The following is a 26,464-nucleotide window of genomic DNA, read 5'->3' as shown; positions in this document are numbered from 1 at the left end:
AACTGTCAAAATGCCCTGAGAGAAGAGATGGCCTTCAAGGGCTTAGAACCTCCTAGGTTTAGCTTTCAACTAAGAATACCAAGAGAACAAAGCAAAACTAGTGATAAAAGTAAATTGGAAAATTGTTTAAAATTACATGCCCTATCTGAATCATGTAAGTTTATTTTGGACTAGACTGTCCCTTTAAGCTTTAGATTTTTTTAATTTTTAAATAAATTAATTTTCTTTATTTATTTACTAGTTGGTAAGCCTGTCCAGAGGGCAGTCTATGTGTTGTTAATAATAAAATAATAAAAAAATGAACTACAGATAAAAATAAAAAAATATATATAAAAATAAAAAAAATAAACCTAATTCCTATGAAAATTAAAAAGCCCCTCCCCCCAATAAAACTCCCCCTAATCTTATGCTAAACTACCAATAGCCCTTAAACTGGCTTTTTGCAGGGCCCTAAATTAAACAGCTCTTTGCAGTTACCAAAAATTCTAACAGTAAAACCCACCACCCACCAAACCCCCAAAATAAATAAACCTAACACTAAAAAACCTAAACTATCCATTGCCCTGAAAAGGGCATTTGTATGGACATTGCCCTTAAAGGGGCATTCAGCTCTTTTGCTGCCCATCCCTAATCTAAAAAAACAAAAAATAAAAAAACCTAAGTCCAACCCTCAAAAATTAAAAAAATAAACCTAAATTTAAATTAAGCTAAAATAACAGAAAATAAAAAAAATCTAATATTACAGAAAATAAAAAAACAAAATTACCAGTTTAAAAAATTAAACCTAATCCCTATGAAATTAAAAAAGACCCCCCAAAATAAAAACATCCCCTAATCTAATGCTAAACTACCAATAGTCCTTAAAAGGGCATTGCCCTAAGTTTAACAGCTCTTTTAAGAATTAAAAATACTAAGACCCCCTAACAGTAAAACCCCCCACCCACCAAACCCCCAAAATAAAAAACCTAACACTAAAAAACCTAAACTATCTGTTGCCCTGAAAAGGGCATTTGTATGGGCATTGCCCTTAAAGGGACAGTATAATAGACACAATTATAAAGAAAAAGATGCACAGATACTGATATAAAAATCCAGTATAAAACTGTTTAAAAACTTACTTAGAAGCTCTCAGTTTAGCTCTGTTGAAAAGATAGCTGAAAAGCCCACTGCAAGTGGCAAATAAGACATCCCTCCCCCCTTCCCCTTCTTTTGCATATGAAAAGACCCTTTACACAAACAGGAGCAGGCTGGAGTAGGTAGCTGATGGTATTCTCATAAACTTTGGGGCTTGGTTAGGAGTAGAAAATCAGAGCAATGTTATTTTAAAAAGAAAGCAAAACTATACATATATTTTTTTTAAAACTTTATGGGCTATATAAATAGATCATCTACAAAACATTTAAGCAAAGAAAAAATGAGTGTATAATGTTCCTTTAAAAGAGCATTCAGCTCTTTTGCTGCCCATCCTTAATCTAAAAAAATAAAAATAAAGAAAAAACACTAAAGCCCCAAAATAGATACTCACAGGTCCTGAAGTCCGGTGGAGAAGGTCTTCTTCCATGCAGTGAAGTCTTCTTCCAAGCGGCCAACATCTTCTTCCAAGCGGGGACCTCTTCTTTCTTCATCCAGGACAGCGGAACTGAAGACCGGCGACGGCGGAACTGAAGACCGCTGACCGCGGAGCCATGGAGTATGGAGGATCCTCATCTTCCGATTGCCGCCGTACACTGAATAGTAAACTCAAGATACCCGATTAAAGATGGTGTCCCTTGAATTCCTATTGGCTGATTTGATTCTTAAAATTCAAATCAGCCAATAGAATATGAGCTACTTAAATTCCTATTGGCTGTTTAAATCAAAATGCCCATACAAATGCCCTTTTCAGGGCAATGGGTAGTTTAGTTTTTTTTAGTGTTAGGTTTTTTATTTTGGGGGGTTTGGTGGGTGGGGGGTTTTACTGTTTGGGGGTCTTAGTATGTTTAATTCTTAAAAGAGCTGTTAAACTTAGGACAATGCTCCAGAAAAGGCCCTATTAAGGGCTATTAGTAGTCTATTCTTAGATTAGGGGGTGTTTTTATTTTGGGGGCTTTTTATTTTCATAGGGATTAGGTTTAATTTTGTAAACTTTGTTAATTTGTTTTTTTATGTTCTGTAATGTTAGCCTTTTTTATTTTTGGTAATCCTAGTTTTTTTATTTTTTGTAACTTTAGAATTTTTTAGTTTAGGTAATTTGTGTTAATTTAGGGGGTGTTAGGTTGGGGGGTTTAGTAATTTAGTTAGTTATTTGCATTGTGGGTTTTGGCGGTTTAAGGGGTTAAAAGGTTTATTATGTTTATTGCGATGTGGGGGTTTTCGGTTTAGGGGTTAATTTGGTTTATTGCGATGTAGGGGTTTTGTGGTTAAGGGGTTAATAGGGTAAATATGTGTATTGCGATGTGGGGGTTTTGTGGTTTAGGGGTTAAAAGGTTAATTATGTTTATTGCAATGTGGGGTTTTTGCAGTTTAGGGGTTAATAGGTTAATTAGGTTTATTGCTATGTGGGGGGTTGCAGTTTAGGGGTTAATAGGGTAATTATGTTTATTGCAATGTGAGGGTTTTGTGGTTTAGGGGTTAAAAGGGTAATTAGGTTTATTGTGATGTGGGTGGTTGACGGTTAAGGGATTAAGGGGTTAATTACATTATTATTTTGCAATGTGTGTGTGCGGTGTATGTGTTAATACTTTGTGTCGGAGGTTCGTTTTTTTTTTGTTATACTTTGTTTTACCTTTGCTGCATCCCGGTGGATTCCGAAAATGGTAGGGTGGTGAAAGAATCCACCTTTGCTGCATCCAGGTGAATTCTTTTGGCTGCGCGCGCAACATGCGACTGACATTACAAACGCAATTATAGTATTGTATAGTAGTAGATTTATTTTCTGCAGTGTAGAATCCACCCTTATCATCCGACCTCCCTGATCCCTCCCAAACATCTCTCTAAGCCGCCCACTCCTAATAGTGCCTCCATCTTAAGTACTGGCAGCTGTCTGGTATACATTTGAATTTTTTTAATGTATTTATTATTATTTTTTCTGCAGTTTAGAGGTCCCCTCACTTCCCCTTCCCCGCAATCACCAAAGTAGGGCCCCCCACCCTGATTCCGCTCTCACTCCCTCCCCTGTATACATTTAAAATTCCCTCATTTAAATTCAATAAATAAAAATGAATTTCAGACTATTTGTTTGGTTAGTGTGATTTTTTTTTGATTTTTTTTTTAGTTATTAAAGGAAATGCAGGCAAAATGCATTTTTAATGATTACACTTTTTTTTACTATGCTTAATTAAAGAGACACTGAACCCAATTTTTTTCTTTCATGATTCAGATAAAGCATGCAATTTTAAGCAACTTTTTAATTTAAATCCTTCTTCATTCTCTTGCTATCTTTATTTGAAAAACAAGAATGTAAGTTTAGATGCCTGCCCATTTTTGCTTCACAACCTGGGTTGTTCTTGCTAATTGTCAGCCACCATTAAAAAAGCGCTGTCCAGGGTCTGAACCAAAGATTGTCTGGCTCCTTAGGTTAGATGCCTTCTTTTTCAAATAAAGATAGCAAGAGAATGAAGACAATGTGATAATAGGAGTAAATTAGAAAATTGCTTAAAATTTCATGCTCTATCTGAATCATGAAAGAAAAAAATTGGGGTTTATGTCCCTTTAAGGGTAGAATTGATCCCTTTTAGGTGCTTGGGAGCAAATACTTCTGTATTAAAACATTGCAATAGCCCCTTTACTGAATCAACCAAACAGAAAGTTCTATATAAGGCCACTCAGAGATTGTTTTAGAGGCATTTTTTTTTTGTATCTAGGGAACTATGTATCTCATTAAGATTTGATTCAGTAATGTTCTTTATGTAAAGAAGAAATACTTATTTTACAATATAGTGCTCAGTAACATAAGCTGATGATTTTTCCCATGCAGGTACATTACTGAGAAATATCCTACTTAAGTCAAATTAAACAGCTTTAATATGACATATTACTTGATGTCTTTCATTGTCTTTCCAAAAACAGGTTTCTTGCTCCTGTTATATTTAAGCTTTCCTGAATTATTACCTTTAATGATTTCTTCATCTGCGTTCTCCTTTTCTACAAATAAAATATACAAAATTATTCATCAATAACAGTAGAACTGATCCAATAAAATGTCAAGTTCAGAAGCCAAAATTAAAACTCTTAAAGTGAAAGTAAATCCTAGAGTTTTACAAACGCTAGGATTTACTATTGAAATAAATAAAGGGCACTTTCATTCATGAAGTATAAGATACTTCATGTAGAAAGCTCCTTTATTTGATTTAATCGATCACCGCTCTTAGCTCCTACAGCAGCCCACGGCTAAAAAAAATTTGGCTAAGAGGTGACGTTTTCACCTCTTAGCCAATAGCCGTGCGGTAAATCCGGCTTGGCGCCCATGGGAGCCAGATTTACCGCACGGCTATTGGCAAAGAGGTGAAAACGTCTCCTCTTAGGCAAAAAAATTTTTAGGCGTGCGCTGCTGTAGGAGCTAAGAGCGGCGATCGATTGAATCAAATAAAGGAGCTTTCTACATGAAGTATCTTATTCTTCATGAATGAAAGTGCCTTTTATTTGTTTAAATAGTAAATCTTAGCATTTGTAAAACGCTAAGATTTACTTTCACTTTAAGAGTCACCAAGTGGGTTTCCACCAATTTTTTTTAATTGTTTTTATGATTTCTTTACAAGTTTCCTTGTTGTGAAGACTTTAATAAAAAATCAATAATTCTATTTAAATTCTCAAACTTTTTCTAGAGTCTAGATGTTTTTTTATTAAATTAATTTTCTTCACTGTGTCTTGCCAAAAGCAAGCTTCTTGCTTTTGATTGCTTGATATATTTAAGCTTTCCTGCATGTCTTACCATCAATGAATTCTTCATCTGTATTCTCCTTTTCTACAAAAAAAATATACAAAATGATTAATCAGTAACATTAGAACTGGACAAACAAAATGAGAACAAGCTGTGAAGTCACAATAAAGCCTTTAAATGAGTCACAAAGCAGATTTCCATCCATTCTTTCATTATATCCTGCGCTTAGTTCCCTTTTTGTCAGGATTACAAAAAAATATCTGTATTTAAGTTCTCCATCTTTTTCTCTTTTCATTTCTGAAATACCATAGGCTAATTATATTTTTACTTACTTTTAAAACGGTTACCATTAAAGCAGATGCCTTTATAGGTTGTTTGATTTAAAACAAAATGATAAAATGCATATTACATGGGCGCTGCAAGGATGCAAAAAGTCCTGGGTCTTATCTTCAGTCCATGGGGGCCTAGTTATCAAGCCGTCAACCTCAAATACGCTGCGTATTCCGCAGCGTATTTGTGGCGAGGCTGATACGCCTTAGTTATCAAAGGCTCGAGACAGGCAAAAGTAGAATTTTGTGACGTAAGCTTCGATCCGCCGGACTCAGTCCGACACAGATCGATTCTTACGTCACTCCAGATGTTCCGCACACAAGTGCGGCACATTCTCACTACTTTTGCTAGCTATCAAAAAACTAGCAGGTACGCTCGGCACTTTTACGGCCCAGCGTACCTGGTTTTCAATCCGCCACCCCTGGAGGCGGCGGATCCCATAGGAATCAATGGGAGTCTGACCATAGCGAAAGTACAAGTTCGCTGCTGACAGACATCCCATTGATTTCTATGGGAGCTGTCTACACCTAACACCCTAACATGTACCCCGAGTCTAAACACCCCTAATCTGACCCCCCCTACACCGCCGCAACTAAATAAAGTTATTACCCCCTAAACCGCCGCTCCCGGAGCCCACCGCAAGCTACTCTATACATATTAACCCCTAACCCGCCGCTCCCTGAACCCGCCGCAACCTATATTAAATGTATTAACCCCTATCCTGCCCCCCCTACACCGTCGCCACCTATAATACATTTATTAACCCCTAATCTGCCCCCCCTACACCGTCGCCACCTATAATAAATTTATTAACCCCTATCCTGCCCCCCACTACGCCGCCGCCACTGTAATAAAATGATTAACCCCTAAACCTAAGTCTAACCCTAACCATAACGCCCCCCTAACTTAAATATTAATTAAATAAATCTAAATAAATTAACTCTTATTAACTAAATGAATCCTATTTAAAACTAAATACTTACCTTTAAAATAAACCCTAATATAGCTACAATATAAATAATAATTATATTCTAGCTATCTTAGGATTTATTTTTATTTTACAGGTACCTTTCAATTTATTTTAACCATGTACAATAACTATTAAATAGTTATTAACTATTTAATAGCTTACCTAGCTAAAATAAAGAGAAATGTACCTGTGAAATAAATCCTAACCTAAGTTACAATTACACCTAACACTACACTATACTTTAATAAATTATTCCTATTTAAAAATAAATACTTACCTGTAAAATAAACCCTAAGATAGCTACAATGTAATTAATACTTATATTATAGCTATTTTTGGATTTATATTTATTTTACAGGTAACTTTGTATTTATTTTAGCTAGTTAGAATAGTTATTAAATAGTTATTAACTATTTAATAACTACCTAGCTAAAAGAAATACAAAATTACCTGTAAAATAATTCCTAACTTAAGTTACAATTAAACCTAATACTACACTATCATTAAATTAACTAAATAAACGACCTACAAAGAACTACAATGAAATACAATTACATAAACTAACTAAAGTACAAAAAATAAAAAAAGCTAAGTTACAAAAAATAAAAAATTAAGTTACAAACATGTTAAAAATATTACAACAATTTTAAGCTACTTACACCTAATCTAAGCCCCCTAATAAAATAACAAACCCCCCCAAAATAAAAAAAATCCCTACCCTATTCTAAATTACATAAATTTCAATGCTCTTTTACCTTACCAGCCCTTAAAAGGGCCATTTGTGGGGGCATGCCCCAAAAAGTTCAGCTCTTTTGCCTGTAAAATAAAAATACAACCCCCCCCCCAACATTAAAACCCACCACCCACATACCCCTAATCTAACCCAAACCCCCCTTACAAAAACCTAACACTAATCCCCTGAAGATCATCCTACCTTGAGTCGTCTTCACTCAGCCGAGCCACCGATGGAACTGAAGAGGGCATCCGGAACGGAAGAAGTTAATCCTCCAAGCGGCGCTGAAGAAATCTTCCATCCGATGAAGTCATCATCCAGGCGGCGCTGAAGAAGTCTTCGATCCGGCCGATGTCATCTTCAAAGAGGCGCTGAAGAGGTCTTCTATCCGGGCGAAGTCATCTTCCAAGCCGGGTCTTGAATCTTCCTTCCGCCGACGCGGAACCACCTTCTTCACCGACGGACTACGACGAATGACGGCTCCTTTAAGGGACGTCATCCAAGATGGCGTCCCCTCAATTCCGATTGGCTGATAGGATTCTATCAGCCAATCGGAATTAAGGTAGGAAAATCTGATTGGCTGATGGAATCAGCCAATCAGATTCAAGTTCAATCCGATTGGCTGATCCAATCAGCCAATCAGATTGAGCTCGCATTCTATTGGCTGTTCCGATCAGCCAATAGAATGCGAGCTCAATCTGATTGGCTGATTGGATCAGCCAATCGGATTGAACTTGAATCTGATTGGCTGATTCCATCAGCCAATCAGATTTTCCTACCTTAATTCCGATTGGCTGATAGAATCCTATCAGCCAATCGGAATTGAGGGGACGCCATCTTGGATGACGTCCCTTAAAGGAGCCGTCATTCGTCGTAGTCCGTCGGTGAAGAAGGTGGTTCCGCGTCGGCGGAAGGAAGATTCAAGACCCGGCTTGGAAGATGACTTCGCCCGGATAGAAGACCTCTTCAGCGCCTCTTTGAAGATGACATCGGCCGGATCGAAGACTTCTTCAGCGCCGCCTGGATGATGACTTCATCGGATGGAAGATTTCTTCAGCGCCGCTTGGAGGATTAACTTCTTCCGTTCCGGATGCCCTCTTCAGTTCCATCGGTGGCTCGGCTGAGTGAAGACGACTCAAGGTAGGATGATCTTCAGGGGATTAGTGTTAGGTTTTTGTAAGGGGGGTTTGGGTTAGATTAGGGGTATGTGGGTGGTGGGTTTTAATGTTGGGGGGGGGGTTGTATTTTTATTTTACAGGCAAAAGAGCTGAACTTTTTGGGGCATGCCCCCACAAATGGCCCTTTTAAGGGCTGGTAAGGTAAAAGAGCATTGAAATTTATGTAATTTAGAATAGGGTAGGGATTTTTTTTATTTTGGGGGGGTTTGTTATTTTATTAGGGGGCTTAGATTAGGTGTAAGTAGCTTAAAATTGTTGTAATATTTTTAACATGTTTGTAACTTAATTTTTTATTTTTTGTAACTTAGCTTTTTTTATTTTTTGTACTTTAGTTAGTTTATGTAATTGTATTTCATTGTAGTTCTTTGTAGGTCGTTTATTTAGTTAATTTAATGATAGTGTAGTATTAGGTTTAATTGTAACTTAAGTTAGGAATTATTTTACAGGTAATTTTGTATTTCTTTTAGCTAGGTAGTTATTAAATAGTTAATAACTATTTAATAACTATTCTAACTAGCTAAAATAAATACAAAGTTACCTGTAAAATAAATATAAATCCTAAGATAGCTATAATATAATTATTAATTATATTGTAGCTATCTTAGGGTTTATTTTACAGGTAAGTATTTATTTTTAAATAGGAATGATTTATTAAAGTATAGTGTAGTGTTAGGTGTAATTGTAACTTAGGTTAGGATTTATTTCACAGGTACATTTCTCTTTATTTTAGCTAGGTAAGCTATTAAATAGTTAATAACTATTTAATAGTTATTGTACATGGTTAAAATAAATTGAAAGGTACCTGTAAAATAAAAATAAATCCTAAGATAGCTAGAATATAATTATTATTTATATTGTAGCTATATTAGGGTTTATTTTAAAGGTAAGTATTTAGTTTTAAATAGGATTCATTTAGTTAATAAGAGTTAATTTATTTAGATTTATTTAATTAATATTTAAGTTAGGGGGGCGTTATGGTTAGGGTTAGACTTAGGTTTAGGGGTTAATCATTTTATTACAGTGGCGGCGGCGTAGTGGGGGGCAGGATAGGGGTTAATAAATTTATTATAGGTTGCGGCGGGTTCATGGAGCGGCGGTTTAGGGGTTAAACTATTTATTTAGTTGCGGAGAGGTGCGGGATCAGCAGGATAGGGGTTAATAATTTTATAATAGAGGGCGACGGTATAGGGGGGGCAGGATAGGGGTTACTAGGTATAATGTAGGTGGCAGCGGTGTCCGGGAGCGGCGGTTTAGGGGTTAATACATTTATAAGAGTTGCGGCAGGGTCTAGGAGCGGCGGTTTAGGGGTTAGTAACTTTATTTAGTTGCGGGGGGCTCCGGGGGCGCCGGTATAGGGGGCAGAACAGTGCAGTTTAGTGTGAGTGCTTAGTGACAGGCTAGCAATAAAGCTGGGAAAAAGCCGAAGGGCAGCGAGATCGGATGAGTGATAACTCTCACAGTCCGCTGCTCATCGCCCCGCGGCTTTTTGACAGCTTTATTTGATAACTTAGGCGAACGTATTCAAGGTCCGCGGCGGCGAAGGTAGGCGAGCTTAGGCGGACGTATTGGGCCGGCGAAGCCAGAAAAGTAGACGGCTTGATAACTACCCCCCCATGTGTGCACTGGTATTACGAGTGGAGGGCAAATATCTTGCACGTGTAAGCGCAATTTTGCGCTCCACTCGTAATTTAGCCCCTAATATGTCAAATAGAAAGTACTGTAAAAAGCAATATTTAGTCGATTACCAACCACAACCCTTTAACCTTTTCTGATTAATAATTTAAAGGTGATTTATACATTTTACAGCATTTGATTGCATACAATAAATCATAGATCTAAAATATGTAATAAATAGTAACATATATTTATAATATCTCAAAAAATGTATTTAAATAATTCACTCTAACAGATGTTTGACATTTAAATAGAAATGTGTGGCTTTTACTTAAAGGGGCATAAAACCCAAAACTTTTCTTTTATGATTCACAAAGAGAATACCATTTTTAACAACTTTCAAATTTACTTTTATTATCTCATTTGTGTCATTCTCTTGGTATCCTTTGTTGAAGAAACAGCAATGCACATGGGTGAGCCAATAACATGAGACATATATGTGCAGTCACCAATCAGCAGCTCCTGTGTCTAAGTAGGTATGAATTTCAACAAAGAATACCAAGAGAATTAAACAAATTAGATAATAGAAGTAAATTGAAAATTTGTGTAAAATTTAATACTCTAGTCTAGATGAATCATGAAAGAAGAAATTAGAGTTTCATGTCCCTTTAACTCAATGAAATGCTTATAATATCATCATAAATGTATTGACTCGCAGTATACAAAGAAATATGAAAATCTTTATTCAAAGCATGAGACCTCGAGGGTCTTAGCATATGAATGCAAATTAATAAATGTTTATATAAAACTCTCTCCACATCATCACTTCTTAATGGCCTTGTTATATTTTTAGTACCCTTTGAATACTATTTAATGGCATAATTATAAATAAAATGTATTACAATAGTTATAGTTATGTCAGATATAATACGAAGAGATTCAATTCATGGATGCTTGCTTTGGTTCTATTTTCCAAATTCTCTTGTAAGATGTACAGGTTATATACTTCCTAATCAAACGTTTCACATAAGTTTTTATTGAACAAAACTCTTTGACAATGAAAATAATAATAAATACATAATATAACATTCAATTATACATGATTTTCATTGCAGTATTATAAGGATTGTAATTATTTTACTAAAAAGGAAAAGCTATTTTTTTTAACTAAAACCTATACCCTTATCTATAAAACAAAAAGATGAAATATGATTTGTTTGTCCCTTTAAATAAAATCAGACACATCCAAGTGACTTTCCTCTCATTTAAAGCCAAATAGACTGCCTATTCCAACCACTATTTCCCTTTGTCGAAGAAGATACTGATTCAGCAAAAACAGTGCAAATGAGCCATCCTAAAGTTAAACTCGCTGGTTTAAGATGATAGACTGAAACCATAGTTCATTATAGGGAGAATTGATCAAAACAGTAAAAAAAGCAACATACCACAAAGGAAAATGCAAATTCAAGCCCTAGACCTGACAAGCTTCAAAACAAGGTCAAGTAATTCTAAAGTGATAGCTTTTACTTGTGCAGCAGTAGCAATTACAGAGCCTAAACTGTAATTTCTGTGATGTTTTTGGATAATTACTCACCACTGGCAAAGAGATCTATTTCTGTCTTTCCATCTTCTTTGTGTTCATCAAGCCATCTATAAAGGTATTGAGGATTATATTAGAGTGGTAAAAAAAACTTTTAATCTTGATTACATGGATATCTCAAAAAGTAATAACACATTAAAAACATGGATAGAGCTTTCAGGATGCACCTTGATAAACTTTTATACTAAGCTATATTTAAGCATAAGTGAATGATGTAATTGAAGCTTACTAAATCCCTTTATTGAAACACCTCACACATTACCATCATTTTAAGCTAACAAAGAATGAGGGAGACAGGGAGGAGCAGGAAGTGGAAAAATAAGCAACTTACAACAACACAGATGTGTTGCACGTTTATTTTAATTCCTTATGAGCTGTATTTACAACTGTTAGAAATTAATGTAATATATCTTATTTAAAATATAAATTGTCATTCTGTCTGTAAGCTTTTTTGAAAACAAACTGATTGGCTACAACAAAACAGTAGTTTTTAAGATATGAAAAAAGTCAGCCATTTTGGCTTTGTGTTATTTCTGTGTAAGTTCTAGAGTTGGGTTTACCAGCTCAAGTCCTCAGGACTCACTAACAAAACAGATTTCCAGTATGTCTGAAGAAAGCACAGCTGATAATTAATTATTCAGTAATGATGGCTCATCTAGTATCAGGGTAATCATATGTCTAATCTAGATTTTAGGGGTCTATATATCTTTATTTACACATTTTTCTAGAATAATATATATTTGTTTAAGATTATGTTATTTGCACAGTCCTGTAAGGAAATAGAGAAATGGATGACTTTACCTTGAAAATACTTATATAATTATCAGTAATAACAAAAATGAAATTACATTGTGACAAACATAAATCAATATAAAAGTCTACCAATTGTTGATAATGTCAAATTCAGAATTGAAGGCTTGAGGAATTTGTGTCTAAATTTTACAAATCCAATACACGTTTTGCTTACTGCATCTCATAATTTGTCTCCTCCCTTCAGGGGAATTTCAAATAGCCGTAACTGCCCTCCAAAAAAAAAAAATATTGATTATGTTTGTACATAAAATGCCGGACTAGAACAGAACAAGGATTATTATATAAGGCATAGCCCAAATGCTCTTTATTTCTACTTTTAACATCTTGTGTGGTCATCCCAATATACGGCCCCCTACAGACAGTACATGAGAATAAATAAACCACACAGGTCATTGTACAATTAATACAGCCCTTTATTAACATTCTTCTTCTGTCACATGTGACATAAAAGACCGGGTAACTTCAGTGTAATCACATGCCCTGCACCTTGGGTGTCCAAAGCAGAAAGTAAGATTGTGAAACCACCAAGAGCTAGTTTGTGTGGTAGACTTAAACATACTGAGAGAAAGCAGATTGCCCGAAGTTGAATTCTTAGAATACACAAATCTACAGCCATTTGTTGGTACTTCTTAAAACTATATAGGTGGAAAATATAATAATTATTATAAATACCTGTAAAGCCTGCAAGCCATGAAACCCTATTAACCCCTTCAAATCTGCTGTATAATCCTTATATGAAAACTCCCTCATATATGGAAGTTCCCATTTCTAAAGTGAGTTTGGACAAACACAGAGTCTGAGGTCCGGAAGTGGGCAGTCATGCGCAGTGTGATGTGGTGACGTGGCAATCCTCAAAAGCAGTGCACGTTTTATAATGTGCACTGTTCAGCCAGACCAAAACCAATGGGAAGTAGTTTGCTCATGCGCCATGCCTCGCAACCTGCTTTAAAAAGTATTTTATGCCCATTCTGAAAATGTATTAAAATTATTTACAAACATTTTTAGAACTTTTTTTTCCATAAACTATATTTCTCTAGTAAGTACCTTCAATGATGTGTGCTCAACATAACATGTTTAAATGCCCTTTAAGCTTATCATCTGCAAATAGTTTAGGTAAATACCTTCTAAGTTTTCCACAAATGTCAAAAAAAATGGTTTGAGTATTTTTTTACAAAGATAAACTGTTTAGTATTAACTTTCCTGTGTTGTTGAACTTGACTATTAACATTTTTGAGTAATGAACTACTTCTTTCTAAAGTTCTAACCTGATAGAAAGCTGTCTTCACTAAAATTTTTAGGATATCCTCTCTGAACTCTTCGATTAAAAAGCAACTTTCTCTCCCTATACAAATCATCTAATTTGAAGCATTTGTGTCTTAAACAAATGAATTGCCCCTTTACTACTCCTCCTATGACATGCTTAGGGTGGTAACTCTTAGTATGTAACAATGTATTACCTGTTATTGGTTTACTATAGAGAGTAGAGAGATGTGCATTATGAGGTTTTGTGAACATCAGAATGCAGAAGAAGGCGCCTCTTCATGCCAATTGGCTATTTCTGTTTGCAAATTCATTTTTGCGCAACAGCAACACGCTAAAATCTGGATTTGAATAGATTTTATGGTGTTGCTATTGCACAAAAATGAATTTGGCAAAGAAAATAGGTAAGCAACACAAAGGGCCACATTCTTCCACATTTGGAGGTTTGCGAAACATCCGAATTCACATCTCTAATAGAGAGTCAAATGAATCTTCCGACTACAGGATCACCACCCAATCTAGCATCTTGGGATGCACAGAAAGAAGATGCTAAGTTATTTGTGGATATTTTATATTATAATTATCCTCTTGGATTGGGGACAAACTCTAGTAGGGATGGTGTATTTGACCCCTTTGTTTGTTATTAGCAGTTGTTTACCTTGACCAATCACTCTCCACATACAGGAATTTTTTTCTTTTCTGTACTATATTTTTTTTACAGCAAGTAGGAATCTATCATGTGCTGACGAATTCTAGCAAGACTGAAACTCATCCACATGTGGCTTTTTCTGCTGTTATTTTCTATTCATTCTAATGCTTTAAAAGACCATTAAACACTAAATGCTAGATTTAGAGTTTTGTCGGTAAAAACCTGCGGCTCTAACGCTCCTTTTTTTTCCAGCGCTCCCTTAAGCCAACGCTGGTATTACAAGTTTTCTGAATGACTCAGGAAACTGAGCGTTGAGCCAAATTTAGCTCCACTTCAACCCTCAATACTAGCGTTGCTTACGGTAGCGGTAAGCTTGAAAAACGTGCTCATGCACAATATCCCCATAGGAAACAATGGGGCTGAGCTGGCTGTAAAAAAACCTAATACCTGCAAAAAAGCAGCGTTCAGCTCCTAATGCAGCCCCATTGTTTCCTATGGGGAAACACTTTCTAAGTCTACACCTAACACCCTAACATGAACCCCGAGTTTAAACACCCCTAACCTTACACTTATTAACCCCTAATCTGCTGCCCCCGCTATCGCTGACACCTGCATTTTATTATTAACCCCTAATCTGCAGCTCCGGACACCGCCGCCACCTACATTATCCCTATGAACCCCTAATCTGCTGTCCCTAACATAGCCGACACCTACATTATATTATTAACCCCTAATCTGTCCCCCCAAATGTCGCCGCCACCAACCTACACTTATTAACCCCTAATCTGCCGATCAGACATCGCCGCCACTATAATAAATGTATTAACCCCTAAACCGCTGCACTCCCGCATCGCAAACACTATAATACATTTTATTAACCCTTAATCTGCCCTCCCTAACATTGCTGCCACCTACCTACAATTATTAACCCCAAATCTGCCGCCCCCAACGTCGCTGCTACTATAAAAAAGTTATTAACCCCTAAACCTAAGTCTAACCCTAACACCACCCAAGTTAAATATAATTTAAATAAATCTAAATAAATTTACTATAATTAAATAAATTATTCCTATTTAAAACGAAATACTTACCTATAAAATAAACCCTAAAATAGCTACAATATAATTAATAATTACATTGTAGCTATTTTAGGATTTATATTTATTTTACAGGCAACTTTGTATTTATTTTAACTAGGTACAATAGCTATTAAATAGTTAATAACTATTTAATAGCTACCTAGTTAAAATAATTACAAAATTAAATGTAAAATAAAACCTAACCTAAATACACCTAACACTACACTATCAATAAATGAATTAAATAAATTACCTACAATTATCTAAACTAAAATACAATTAAATAAACTAAACTATAGTACAAAAAAAACAAACACTAAATTACAAAAAATAAAAAAATATTACAAGAATTTTAATCTAATTACACCTAATCTAAGTCCCCTAATAAAATAAAAAAGCCCCACAAAATAAAAAATTTCCTACCCTATACTAAATTACAAAAGTAATCAGCTCTTTTACCAGCCCTTAAAAGGGCTTTTTGCGGGGCATTGCCCCAAAGTAATCAGCTCTTTTACCTGTAAAATAAAATACAAGACCCCCCAACATTACAACCCACCACCCACACACCCCTACTATAAACCCCACCCGATCCCCCCTTAAATAAACCTAACACTACCCCATTGAAGATCACCCTACCTTCTGCCCGGCTGGAGGACCACTTGTGCCAGCATCGGATGAAGAGTTCGGCCCGGTTGGGTGAAGACGGCTCAAGGTAGGGTGATCTTCAATGGGGTAGTGTTTATTTAAGGGAGGATCGGGTGGGTTTTAGAGTAGGGGTGTGTGGGTGGTGGGTTGTAATGTTGGGGGGGGTCTTGTATTTTATTTTACAGGTAAAAGAGCTGATTACTTTGGGGCAATGCCCCGCAAAAAGCCCTTTTAAAGGCTGGAAAAAGAGCTGATTACTTTTGTAATTTAGTATAGGGTAGGGAATTTTATTATTTTGGGGGGCTTTTTTATTATTTAACTAGGTAGCTATTAAATAGTTATTAACTATTTAATAGCTATTGTACCTAGTTAAAATAAATACAAAGTTGCCTGTAAAATAAATATAAATCCTAAAATAGCTACAATGTAACTATTAGTTATATTGTAGCTATATTAGGGTTTATTTGATAGGTAAGTATTTAGTTTTAAATAGGAATAATTTATTTAATTATAGTAAATTTATTTAGTTTTATTTAAATTATATTTAACTTAAGGGGGTGTTAGGGTTAGGGTTAGATTTAGGTTTAGGGGTTAATAACTTTATTATAGTAGCTGCGACATTAGGGGCAGCAGATTAGGGGTACATAGGTATAATGTAGGTGGCAGCGATGTCCGGTCGGCAGATTAGGGGTTAAATAATTTTATTTTAGTGTTTGCGATGTGGGGGGGCCTCGGTTTAGGGGTTCATAGGTAGTTTATGGGTGTTAGTGTACTTTGTAGCACGGTAGTTAAGAGCTTTATGTTCCGGCGTTAGCCCATAAAACTCTTAACTACTGACTTTTTTAGGCGGTAAGAGTCTTGGCGGTAGAGGCTGTACCGCTCACTTCTTCCAAGACTCGTAATACCAGCGTTAGGCAAATCCCATAGAAAAGATAGGATACGCAATTTATGTAAGGGGATTTGCGCTAGCCAAAAGTCGCGGAAGAAAAGTGAGCGGTATGCCCTTTCCTGTCTGACATATTGACTTGTAATACCAGCGGGTGTTAAAAAGCAGCGTTAGGACCCCTTAACGCTGCTTTTTAAGGCTAACGCAGAACTCTAAATCTAGGTGTAAGAGATTGTAATCTAACATTTTTAATTATATTTAGTAGAAAAGCTGACTGAATATCTAAGTATTTGTAGTAGGAAATATACTACAATATACTTGCATTATTTAATTTGCATACAATTTTAAACAATTTTGTAATTTACTCAATTTTTCTTAGTTCTCTTGGTATCCTATGTTGAAAAGCAGAGATGTAAGCTCAGGAGAGTGATGGCACCACTTTTTACTGCCATATAGTGCTCCAGACATGTGCACGCTATCTACCTAGGTATCTCTTGAATAAATAATACCATGAACAGAAACTTGTAAAAATGTTATGGTATGTGTGAATCACAAAGGAAATATTTGGGCTTTCATAATCCTTTAATAGCTGACTTTTTATGTCAATGAATGAACTTAGATGTATAGTAACTTTTATATCCTTTTAAGTCAGCTTTTAATGAACACTTAAAAACAAAATATGTTATTAAATCATAGCAATAACAGAGTGTCAGTTTCCAGTGTTGAATGCTGATGCATACACTAGAATTATCAGACATTATTAGACCTAATCATATTACCTAATACCTGCACTGAAACACTGAGTGCCTGAGATCCTGAGCTATAGGCGTCTATCAAGGATAGAAACTGGACATTTCCTGTTATGATAGAACTATTTCAATTTTAACAAACTTAAAGGGACACTGAACTCAAATTTTTTCTTTCTTCATTCAGATAGAGCATGAAATGTTAAGCAACTTTCTAATTTACTCCAATCATCACATTTTCTTTATTCTCTTGGTATCTTTATTTGAAATGCAAGAATGTAAGTTTAGATGCCGGCCTATTTTTGGTGAACAACCTGGGTTGTCCTTGCTGATTTGTTGATAAATTTATCCACCAATAAAAAAGTGCTCTCCAGAGTTCTGAATAAAAAAAAAAGCTTTGATGCCTTCTTTTTCAAATAAAGATAGCAAGAGAACAAAGAAAAAAATATAATTGGAGTAAATTAGAAAGTTGCTTAAAATTGCATGCTCTATCTGAATCACGAAAGAAAAATTTTGGGTTCAGTTTCCCTTTAAATTATAGGATCTAATTTTTGAAGTATCTGTATCTTTTAAAACTATATTTACTGTATTTAGAATTTATTTTTCTATATGCTATTACTACATATTCAAAAAGTCTCTAGAGATATGTTCCTCAAAGAAATAAACTGTTTTAGAGAAATGGAACAATTTGTTTTCTGCATAAAACATTTACCACTTACACTATGGATATAAATCATACCTGCTTCCCAGTCTGAAGTGCAGGTTGTCACTGGCACATGATTATGCATGCACTGATACAGCTGCAGTACATGCTTGAACAGCCATGCCACCTCATGTGTTAAGTGTAAAATAACGTTATTTAACTGACTAGTGAGTCCGTAGTGAAAACATTTTATAAAAGTATTTTAGCAGTGAAAAATATGACTTTAGGAGATCTTATTTTCTCAGCACTGTCAGTTCAAGCAAATCTTGAAGGCTTCCTAATATAGCATCATTGAAATTATTATACACTGTGATTGCTCCTTTCTATATGGCATGTTCTACAGGGTAATGCCAAGAGTAGAGAAATATGACAATTGTTCAGTGTTTCTTTCATAGAAGTGCAAATCTGCACCATGTAATTTGATGTTTTCATTGCCTATCAATCAGTGTCCCATATTTTGCTTGAGGCAAAAAGTGATTCAGTTTTTCTGTTCTCGAATTATAGTTTTCAGCTTAGTGCTGACAAGAAGTTTTACATTGAACACAGCTGACTTTAGGTTTGCTCCATGTATCTCACAAACTAGGGCAGCATAAAAAGAAAGTGAATTCAAATGCCCATTTAACAAATACCATACATATAACCCACTGACTCCTAGATTACAGCCATAAACAATTTCAGCATAGTAGTGTTTTGTAACTAACTTTCATGAAAGTATGAATTTGACCATAGCAGAGGGACAGAATGTTATATTTTATTCTGCTAGTATCTTATTGTTTTACAAAACATAAAATGGAAATGATATAAATATCATAATAATTGAATTTGCTGCCCAGTGTCCCAGTGTATTGTTGTGACAATATTTACAGTTAACACTACTGAATAAGAGCAGACAGACCACTTTTTAAAACATTTTGCATGTTCCAGACGTTGTTACTATGACATTTAAACATCTTCTTATATTACAATACTGAACCAATTTTTAAGAAGGACAGACCACATATGTAAAGGAATGAAGGTTCTTTAAATGAGAGTGGTTGTAGACAGGTTGACCTTGAAATACTTGAAATGATCATTTGCAATGATATTTGGAGAGGTCATGACAATAATTTTGGAAAAGTTGATGTTACAGATGAAGCATCATAAGGAATAAACTCTTGAGTAAAATGGGAGACCAGGGCAACTAAAGGTTCTCACCCAGATTAGGTATCTAGCCCCTGTTCTGTAACAACACTGCAATATTACTAATGTTACTACTACAGTACTCAATACCTAATATCCAGGCCAAAACAAACACATACACTACTTACTGAAGATAGGGGAAGAGTTATGAGACATAATGATGCATAATACCTGTAATATTACTGCACAAGTTTTTTCTTAGGGTAGAGAAGATAAGGGTACAGGCTAAGGGCCTATTTATCAACCTCCGTATGGAGCTTGATGCTCCGCCAGAAACACAAGTTATGAAGAAATGGTCTAAAGGCCGCTGCTCCATAACCTGTCAGCCTGCTCTGAGGCGGCGGACAGACATCTGGTGGTGCAATGATAAATGCAGAGAGCGTATGCTGTCTGAATTTATCGATGTGCAGTGGACATGATCCGCAATATCGCATCATGTCCTCTCGCACGTTCTTAAATAGGCCCCTAAATGTGTGGTACTAGGCAGTATGATTAGCTCTGTCCAAGACTAGACAATATGGATAACTAGTCAGATAGGGTGCTAGTAAGTTCACACTACAGGGTACCTGTCTCAACACCAGCTGGAACTCTTCTGTAAGGTTGGAAAAGTGTCAGTTGTAGAAGGAGTGGCACTGAATGGAGTTATTGTTGGGGGGAATGACTGTAAACACTCAACAGTTATTACCTATTTAAGTAGGTAGAATAAGCAGTAATTAATGACTTTCGGTTAATCATTTTCTAACAAATATTAAGAAAGCAATGATTATCCCTGACCTAAAAGCACACACAAACCGGTGGTTAATCCCTTCATACCAAGATTCACTGACAGAAATGTTTCTTTGTAGAGACTCCCTCTCTCTAGGTATGATGATCAAAGACTTGCTGGCACAGAAAGAAATCACGCAAAATCTTTGGGTGAGGGAGTTAGACATTTAATTGTACCTAAAAAGTTTGTATTTCAGAATAAATTTGGATTTTGGAATTCCGGATTTGGGGATCTTTATCTGTAATATATTATTTTGTCTATCTATCTATCTATCTATCTATCTATCTATCTATCTATCTATCTATCTACATCTATCTATCATCTAACTATCATCTAACTATCTGTATATCTATCCATCAATCTGTCTGTCTATATATACACACACTGGGTAAAAACATAATACATTTGTATTATTATTATTATTATTTATGTACAAACAGTGTGAGGAAAATGAAGACCAGGTCAGACATAACTAAAAATAACTTGAGGAACTGATGTATATTTTGGGTTTAAACCCTTAGCTTAATAAATAAACAGCAGAAAAAAAACAAATTCCTTATCTGTGGAAAGGCTTAAAGGGACATTATACACTAGGTTTTTCTTTGCATAAAAGTTTTGTAGATGATCCATTTATATAGCCCATCTGGGAGTGTTTTTGTAACAATGTATAACATTGTGCTGATTTTCAGACTCCTAACCAAGCCCCAAAGTATCAGATGTATACGTGCATTTACAGACTCCTGCTGTCTCCTGTTTGTCTAATCTGTCTTTTCATATGAGGGGGGGGGGGGCTCTGCCTGTTTCTGCTTTCCCAGCCCCTTTTACTGGGTGTCCCAGCCTAACCTCATCAACAGTGCTAAAATTGGAAACTTCTAAGTAAGTTTTGAAAAGGTTTTATACTGGATTTTTAGATGATTGTCTGGGCATATTCTTCTTTATAGTACTGTCTATTACATGCATTTATATGACAATTTGTGTATACTGTTCCTTTAATACTATATCTGAAATGTGAGTATAAAATGTTATTTCTTAAAATCAGACTTATGTCTCATAGAGGCAGCAATGAAATGTTACTAAAAATATCTTGCCATCCATATGGCAGCATTACCATGTAGCTGATCATGATTACGTTTCACAGTTTTGGGAACATTATTTATAGTGGAAAATATTTTACTTTTGTTAATAAAGAAATATGTGCATTGGCACTATTATAAATAACATTACATATTTATAAAAAAAATAAACATTTGTAAAAGATAGTTACTGGTAATGTTATGGATATTATGGAAAGCATTTTTCCAAAATATAGTTTTTCATTCATAAACACAAAAAATGGGATATTACAGGTAGAAAATCCTTTATTCAAACTACTTGGGACCGGGAAAGGTTTGGCTTTGCATCTGTAAAATGGGACAGTTTGGGGAGGGGATGGTAATAGTGTAAGCATCAATATTGTATGCCTTTTAGGCAATATTTGCATGTAGTAATACAGATTATACATGGAACCTAATGATAGTTAAATATAATTTGTATTACTTTTGTATACGTGTCCATCAGAAAGATAGTACAGTACTGTAATCAGAAAGGTAATATTTATTGTTTTAAATAAAGATAGAATATTATTTGCATTTTAGAACACACAAAAAAAAAAACAAAAAAACAAAAAAAAAAACAAAGACACAGGCAGAGAGAGAAGAGAAGACTTACAGGATGGTAAAAATAACATTTTTTTTTTTAAAAAAAAAAACCTTTTTAAATTTTTTATTAAAAAGTTTTGATTTTAGAATAAGGGAATTTGTACCTTTACTGAATATACAGGGGGTATTAAAAATGTAGTAAATATGCATTATCAGTTCCCATGAGGACTATACAAAAATGCATGTAAACTATACCTTTGCACCCCCTAGGTATGTGTATACCTTAACTGATAGGACAATCAGTGCTGAAGAGAGCTTAAACGCATTGCTTTATTAGTGCTTCATAGAGGTATCCATAGATGGTTACGTCAGATATAGAACTAACACATCTTATCATTTTCAGCTGTGCAAATTGAAGTAAATACTGGATGACTGAAGAGGAGAAGTGGGAGACATACCCAGAGCTGGCTCTATAATGGGTACTTGCAGGAACATAGGAACCAAGCAGCAATTAAAAGGGGCAGCACATAGGAAGAATATGTTTTCCTTAAAGGGACACTGAACCCAATTTTTTTTCTTTTGTGATTCAGATAGAGCATTCAATTTTAAGCAACTTTCTAATTTACTCCTATTGTCAATTTTTCTTTGTTCTCTTGCTATCGTTACTTGAAAAAGAAAATCCAGTACCTTGGGCAGCACTTGTTTATTTGTGGATGAATTTATCCCCCAATCAGCAAGAACAACCCAGGTTGTTCACCAAAATGGGTTGGCATCTAAACTTAGATACCAAAAGAATGAAGAACATTTACTAATAGGAATAAATTAGAAAGTGGCTTAAAATTGCATGCTCTATCTGAATCACAAAAAAAAAAAAAAATTGGGTTCAGTGTCCTTTTAAAGTAATGGTAAATTGTAAGCTTTGAGAAGTTTTTCATTTATTCTAGATATCTTTATAAGCATAGGTAGTGAAGATTTTAAAAAAATGTTCACAAACTTTTAAACTATCATTTTTTATTCTTACTATTATTGATTCCTTCCTCCTCTTCCTTAATTTTCCTTGTTTCAGCAGTGTGGACGTAGTGAGCGGATTCACCTGCTCCCTTAGTCGGCATTGATATACGCTCCCGATCTAGATTACTCTGCGCATGCCTAAATCCTCCATAATGTAAACAATGAATCACGAGATTCATTGTTTACTTGTAGAGCAGTTCAATGCAGATCGCTGGTATGTCTATTCCCTTATTCTGCAGTTATCCACTACCCATGTGTTTATAATACAATGACATAAAAGTGAATTCCCATCTGTTTTCCCCTGTGCATCTGTACCCCAGGCTTGTTCATGGAGTGACTGACAGCATGATGTTATTTACGCATGTGCACTCCCTTCCGTTTTTCTTTCCATCATGAAATACGTGCCAATTTGCCAGTCTTCTGATTGGACAGCCAGAAAATCTTAATTAAAAAAAGTGCACTTCGGAGCGAGGTGGAAAAAGCGGCGATAGAATGCAGAGGTATTTACAGGTATTTACCGTGATTACAAAATATACACTGCAGATAATAGCAGCAAGATGAATGAAGGTCATGTTAATTTTCAACAAAGAATTGATTGCAGTGTTGTGGTGGATAAAAGTTTACCATCACTTTAAATAATATAAAAATGCCCATGTCACTTGTATTTATCTATGTATCTCTTTTGCCTTTAGAATGCAGTGCAATAGTTCATTTTAGATTGTAGTGGAAAGAGAGTCAGACCCCAGCTGTACGTTATCAGTGTAATTCCTTGAGCCAGCCCTGGGTGTACCAGTGTATAGTCTTCAAAGTTTACTAAAAATCAAAGGTGGGGATTGTATCCACAAAGGCAAACCTTGTGTGAACAGCAGGGTTCACTTGATAACTCATGATATAATTCAGAGAAAAAGGAAAAATTACCATTTGTATTTCACTTTTCGAATTTGGAGCCAAAAATATACTGGTTACCTGATTGGTAAGGATAACAAGACATGTGACTACGCCTTAGCTACAGCAAGTGGATACGCTGCAGGGCACTCAAGGCGTTAACATCAGGCAAAAAATTACAGCGACTACATCGCAAGGCAACCACACTCCTAGAAATACTTAATCAGTGGTCCGGTAAGGTTATTATACCAGAGACTGAAACTGATAACTTGACAGACTATCATGGATTAACTATAAGTGAGGCTGCTAAAATTTTGCATACTAAGACAACTGGAGGATTACATTCTTATCCCATGCAGTCACACAGAATATTATAACTTGGATGTACTCTCATACATGACTATTTATACAATTCATTTTTCTCTTACATATAATTTTTTTGTATCAGCATTAGACTGTTTTATGTTTTTTTTAAGGATTGTATCGACAAATATGTTTTGTTTTTTAGAAATGTGTTTTAACTAATTTTTAAGAGATCTCATAAAGATATCTATTTATAATTTTAAGTTGTGGCTACAACGCTCATTAGGTTGAATGAATTAGTATGTATGTACTTTGTTGAACACTCAAAAATATTTTTATTATAAATAAATCCTCATTATATTTAAAATACTGGTTTGATATTTTGTAGACAGTATACTTGAGCTAGTGAAAGTGCTCTTTATTCCTTATAGCTTTTATTAAGGGCCACTCTACCCCTTAATTTGTGTATGTACAGTTTATGTAATGTGGATAAGGAAAGATCATAGGTAAATGGATATACTACCTTAAATAATGATACCAACATCACTTAATTTTTTTGGAATCTGCACCAGTAGCCTGCTTTTATTTGCGGATAGGGATGTCATGTTAATGCTTTAAGAGAGAACACTTGTGAAAAATACATAAGTCAAAGGCTGTCTAAATAAATGTTCGCATAGTGTTCCACTATAAAAACCCTGACATATGTATTTTCCATATGTCCCTCCATTAAATAAAAAGTTACACAAAAAACAAAAATAAATTGATTTAAAAGTACTGTTACGCTCATAATAAAACTATACAATAAAAAACAAAATGTATGCTTACCTGATAAATTTCTTTCTTTCCGGGCATGGAGAGTCCACAATTTCATTCCAAATTCTAGTGGGATATTCAACTCCTGGCCAGCAGGAGGAGGCAAAGAGCACCCCAGCAGAGCTGTTGAGTGTCACTTCCCTTACCCATAACCCCACTCATTCAGCCAAAGGAAAATGGAAAAAGAAGATAACACAAGGGTATAGAGGTGCCTGAGGTTTGTACAAAAAAACTGCCGTCTTAAATTTAAATAAGGGCGGGTCGTGGAGTCTCCATGCCCGGAAATAAATAAATTTATCAGGTAAGCATACATTTTCTTTTCTTTCCTATAGCATGGAGAGTCCACAATTTTGTTCCAATTACTAGTGGGAAACAATACCCAAGCTAGAGTTTACAGAATGAAAGGGAGGGAGAACAAGACAGGCGGACATAAACAGAAGGCACCACCACTCTACCTATTCCAGTTATACCTCCTGACCATATTTTGACTATCTTACCTACTAATTTGACTTCTCCCTTGAGGGAGGAGATCCTGGCTGCACAAACCAATGCACCTCCTGAGAAACCTAGTGGTAAGTGCTTTGTTCCTGAGAATATTCAAACTAAACTATTGCACACTTACCACTATCCAAAAGCCACAGGTCACCCGAACAAGAACCAAATGATTTGGTCTGTCACTCAACAATTCTGGTGGCCAGGTCTTCGTTCTGATGTTGCAGCGTATGTTGCCTCCTGCTCAGTCTGTGCACATAATAAGACTCCTCAACGTCTTCCTGTGGGTCTTCTTCAACCTATTGCTAATGGTGAGCCTCCTTGGACACATCTTTCCATGGACTTCATTGTCGATCTCCCTGTTTCCAATGGCAATACTGTTATCCTAATGGTGGTTGACCATTTTTCTAAAATGTCACATTGCATTCCCTTGAAGAAGCTGCCTACTGCTCAGGAACTTGCTTACATTTTTGCCCGGGAGGTCTACCGTTTATATAGGTTTTTCAAGGAGATAGTCTCAGACCGGGGTAGCCAGTTTGTCTCCAGATTTTGGCGTTCCTTTTGTGCTCAAATGGCGATCCAGCTTTCATTCTCCTCGGCATATCACCCTCAATCCAATGGGGCTGCCTTGGGCAGAGTTCGCTCGTAATAGTGCTATTAATTATTCCTCCCAGATATCCCCGTTCATGGCGAATTATGGGTTCCAACCATCCTTGTTGCCCGATTTATTCATGTCTCAGGGTATTCAGGCTTTGGAGGAGCATCTCTGGCAACTCCGTTCCACATGGGTGCAGATTCAGGATTGCCTTCATTGTTCTATGCAGCACCAAAAGTTCCAGGCTGATCACAGGCATCTGCCCGCACCTTCCTGCCAGGCTGGTGAGAGGGTTTGGCTGTCCTCCCACAACTTGAACCTTCTGGTGCCTTCCAATAAACTGGCTCCCCGTTATGTTGGTCCTTTCAAATACTTCGACGGGTCAATCCTGTGGCCTACACTCTTGACCTTCCTCCTGCAATGCACATCTCCAATGTTTTTCATGTCTCCCTCTTGAAACCATTGGTTTGCAATCAGTTTACCACTGTGTTGCCTCTTCCTCGTCCTACCTCTGTTGACAACCATTAAGAATATGAGGTCAGCAGCATTATTGACTCTCGTATGTCTAGGGGCCGCATACAGTATTTGGTTCACTGGAGGGGCTACAGTCCAGAGGAGCGTTCATGGGTTCCCTCCTCTGATGTTCATGCTCCCGCCCTCCTCTGTGCCTTCCATGCACATTTCCTCAATAAGCCTTTTGTCCTCCCACGGGGGAGGGG

The 26,464-nt window shown here is 35.9% G+C and overlaps 1 protein-coding gene across 1 annotated transcript in view; it reads right to left on the bottom strand.

Moving 5' to 3' along the window:
* Nucleotides 1-11,269: 11,269 nt before the first annotated feature.
* RP1 (RP1 axonemal microtubule associated) overlaps nucleotides 11,270-26,464 on the bottom strand; it is a 550,286-nt gene continuing 535,091 nt past the window's right edge. The window contains exon 29 of the mRNA XM_053715884.1: nucleotides 11,270-11,333. Within this exon, the coding sequence (XP_053571859.1) occupies nucleotides 11,270-11,333 (64 nt within the window). The remainder of the gene's footprint in view (nucleotides 11,334-26,464) is intronic.

The sequence above is a fragment of the Bombina bombina genome, chromosome 5, assembly GCF_027579735.1.
Source record: "Bombina bombina isolate aBomBom1 chromosome 5, aBomBom1.pri, whole genome shotgun sequence".
Lineage (NCBI taxonomy): Eukaryota > Metazoa > Chordata > Amphibia > Anura > Bombinatoridae > Bombina > Bombina bombina.
This window is presented reverse-complemented; position numbering and strand designations above follow the sequence as displayed.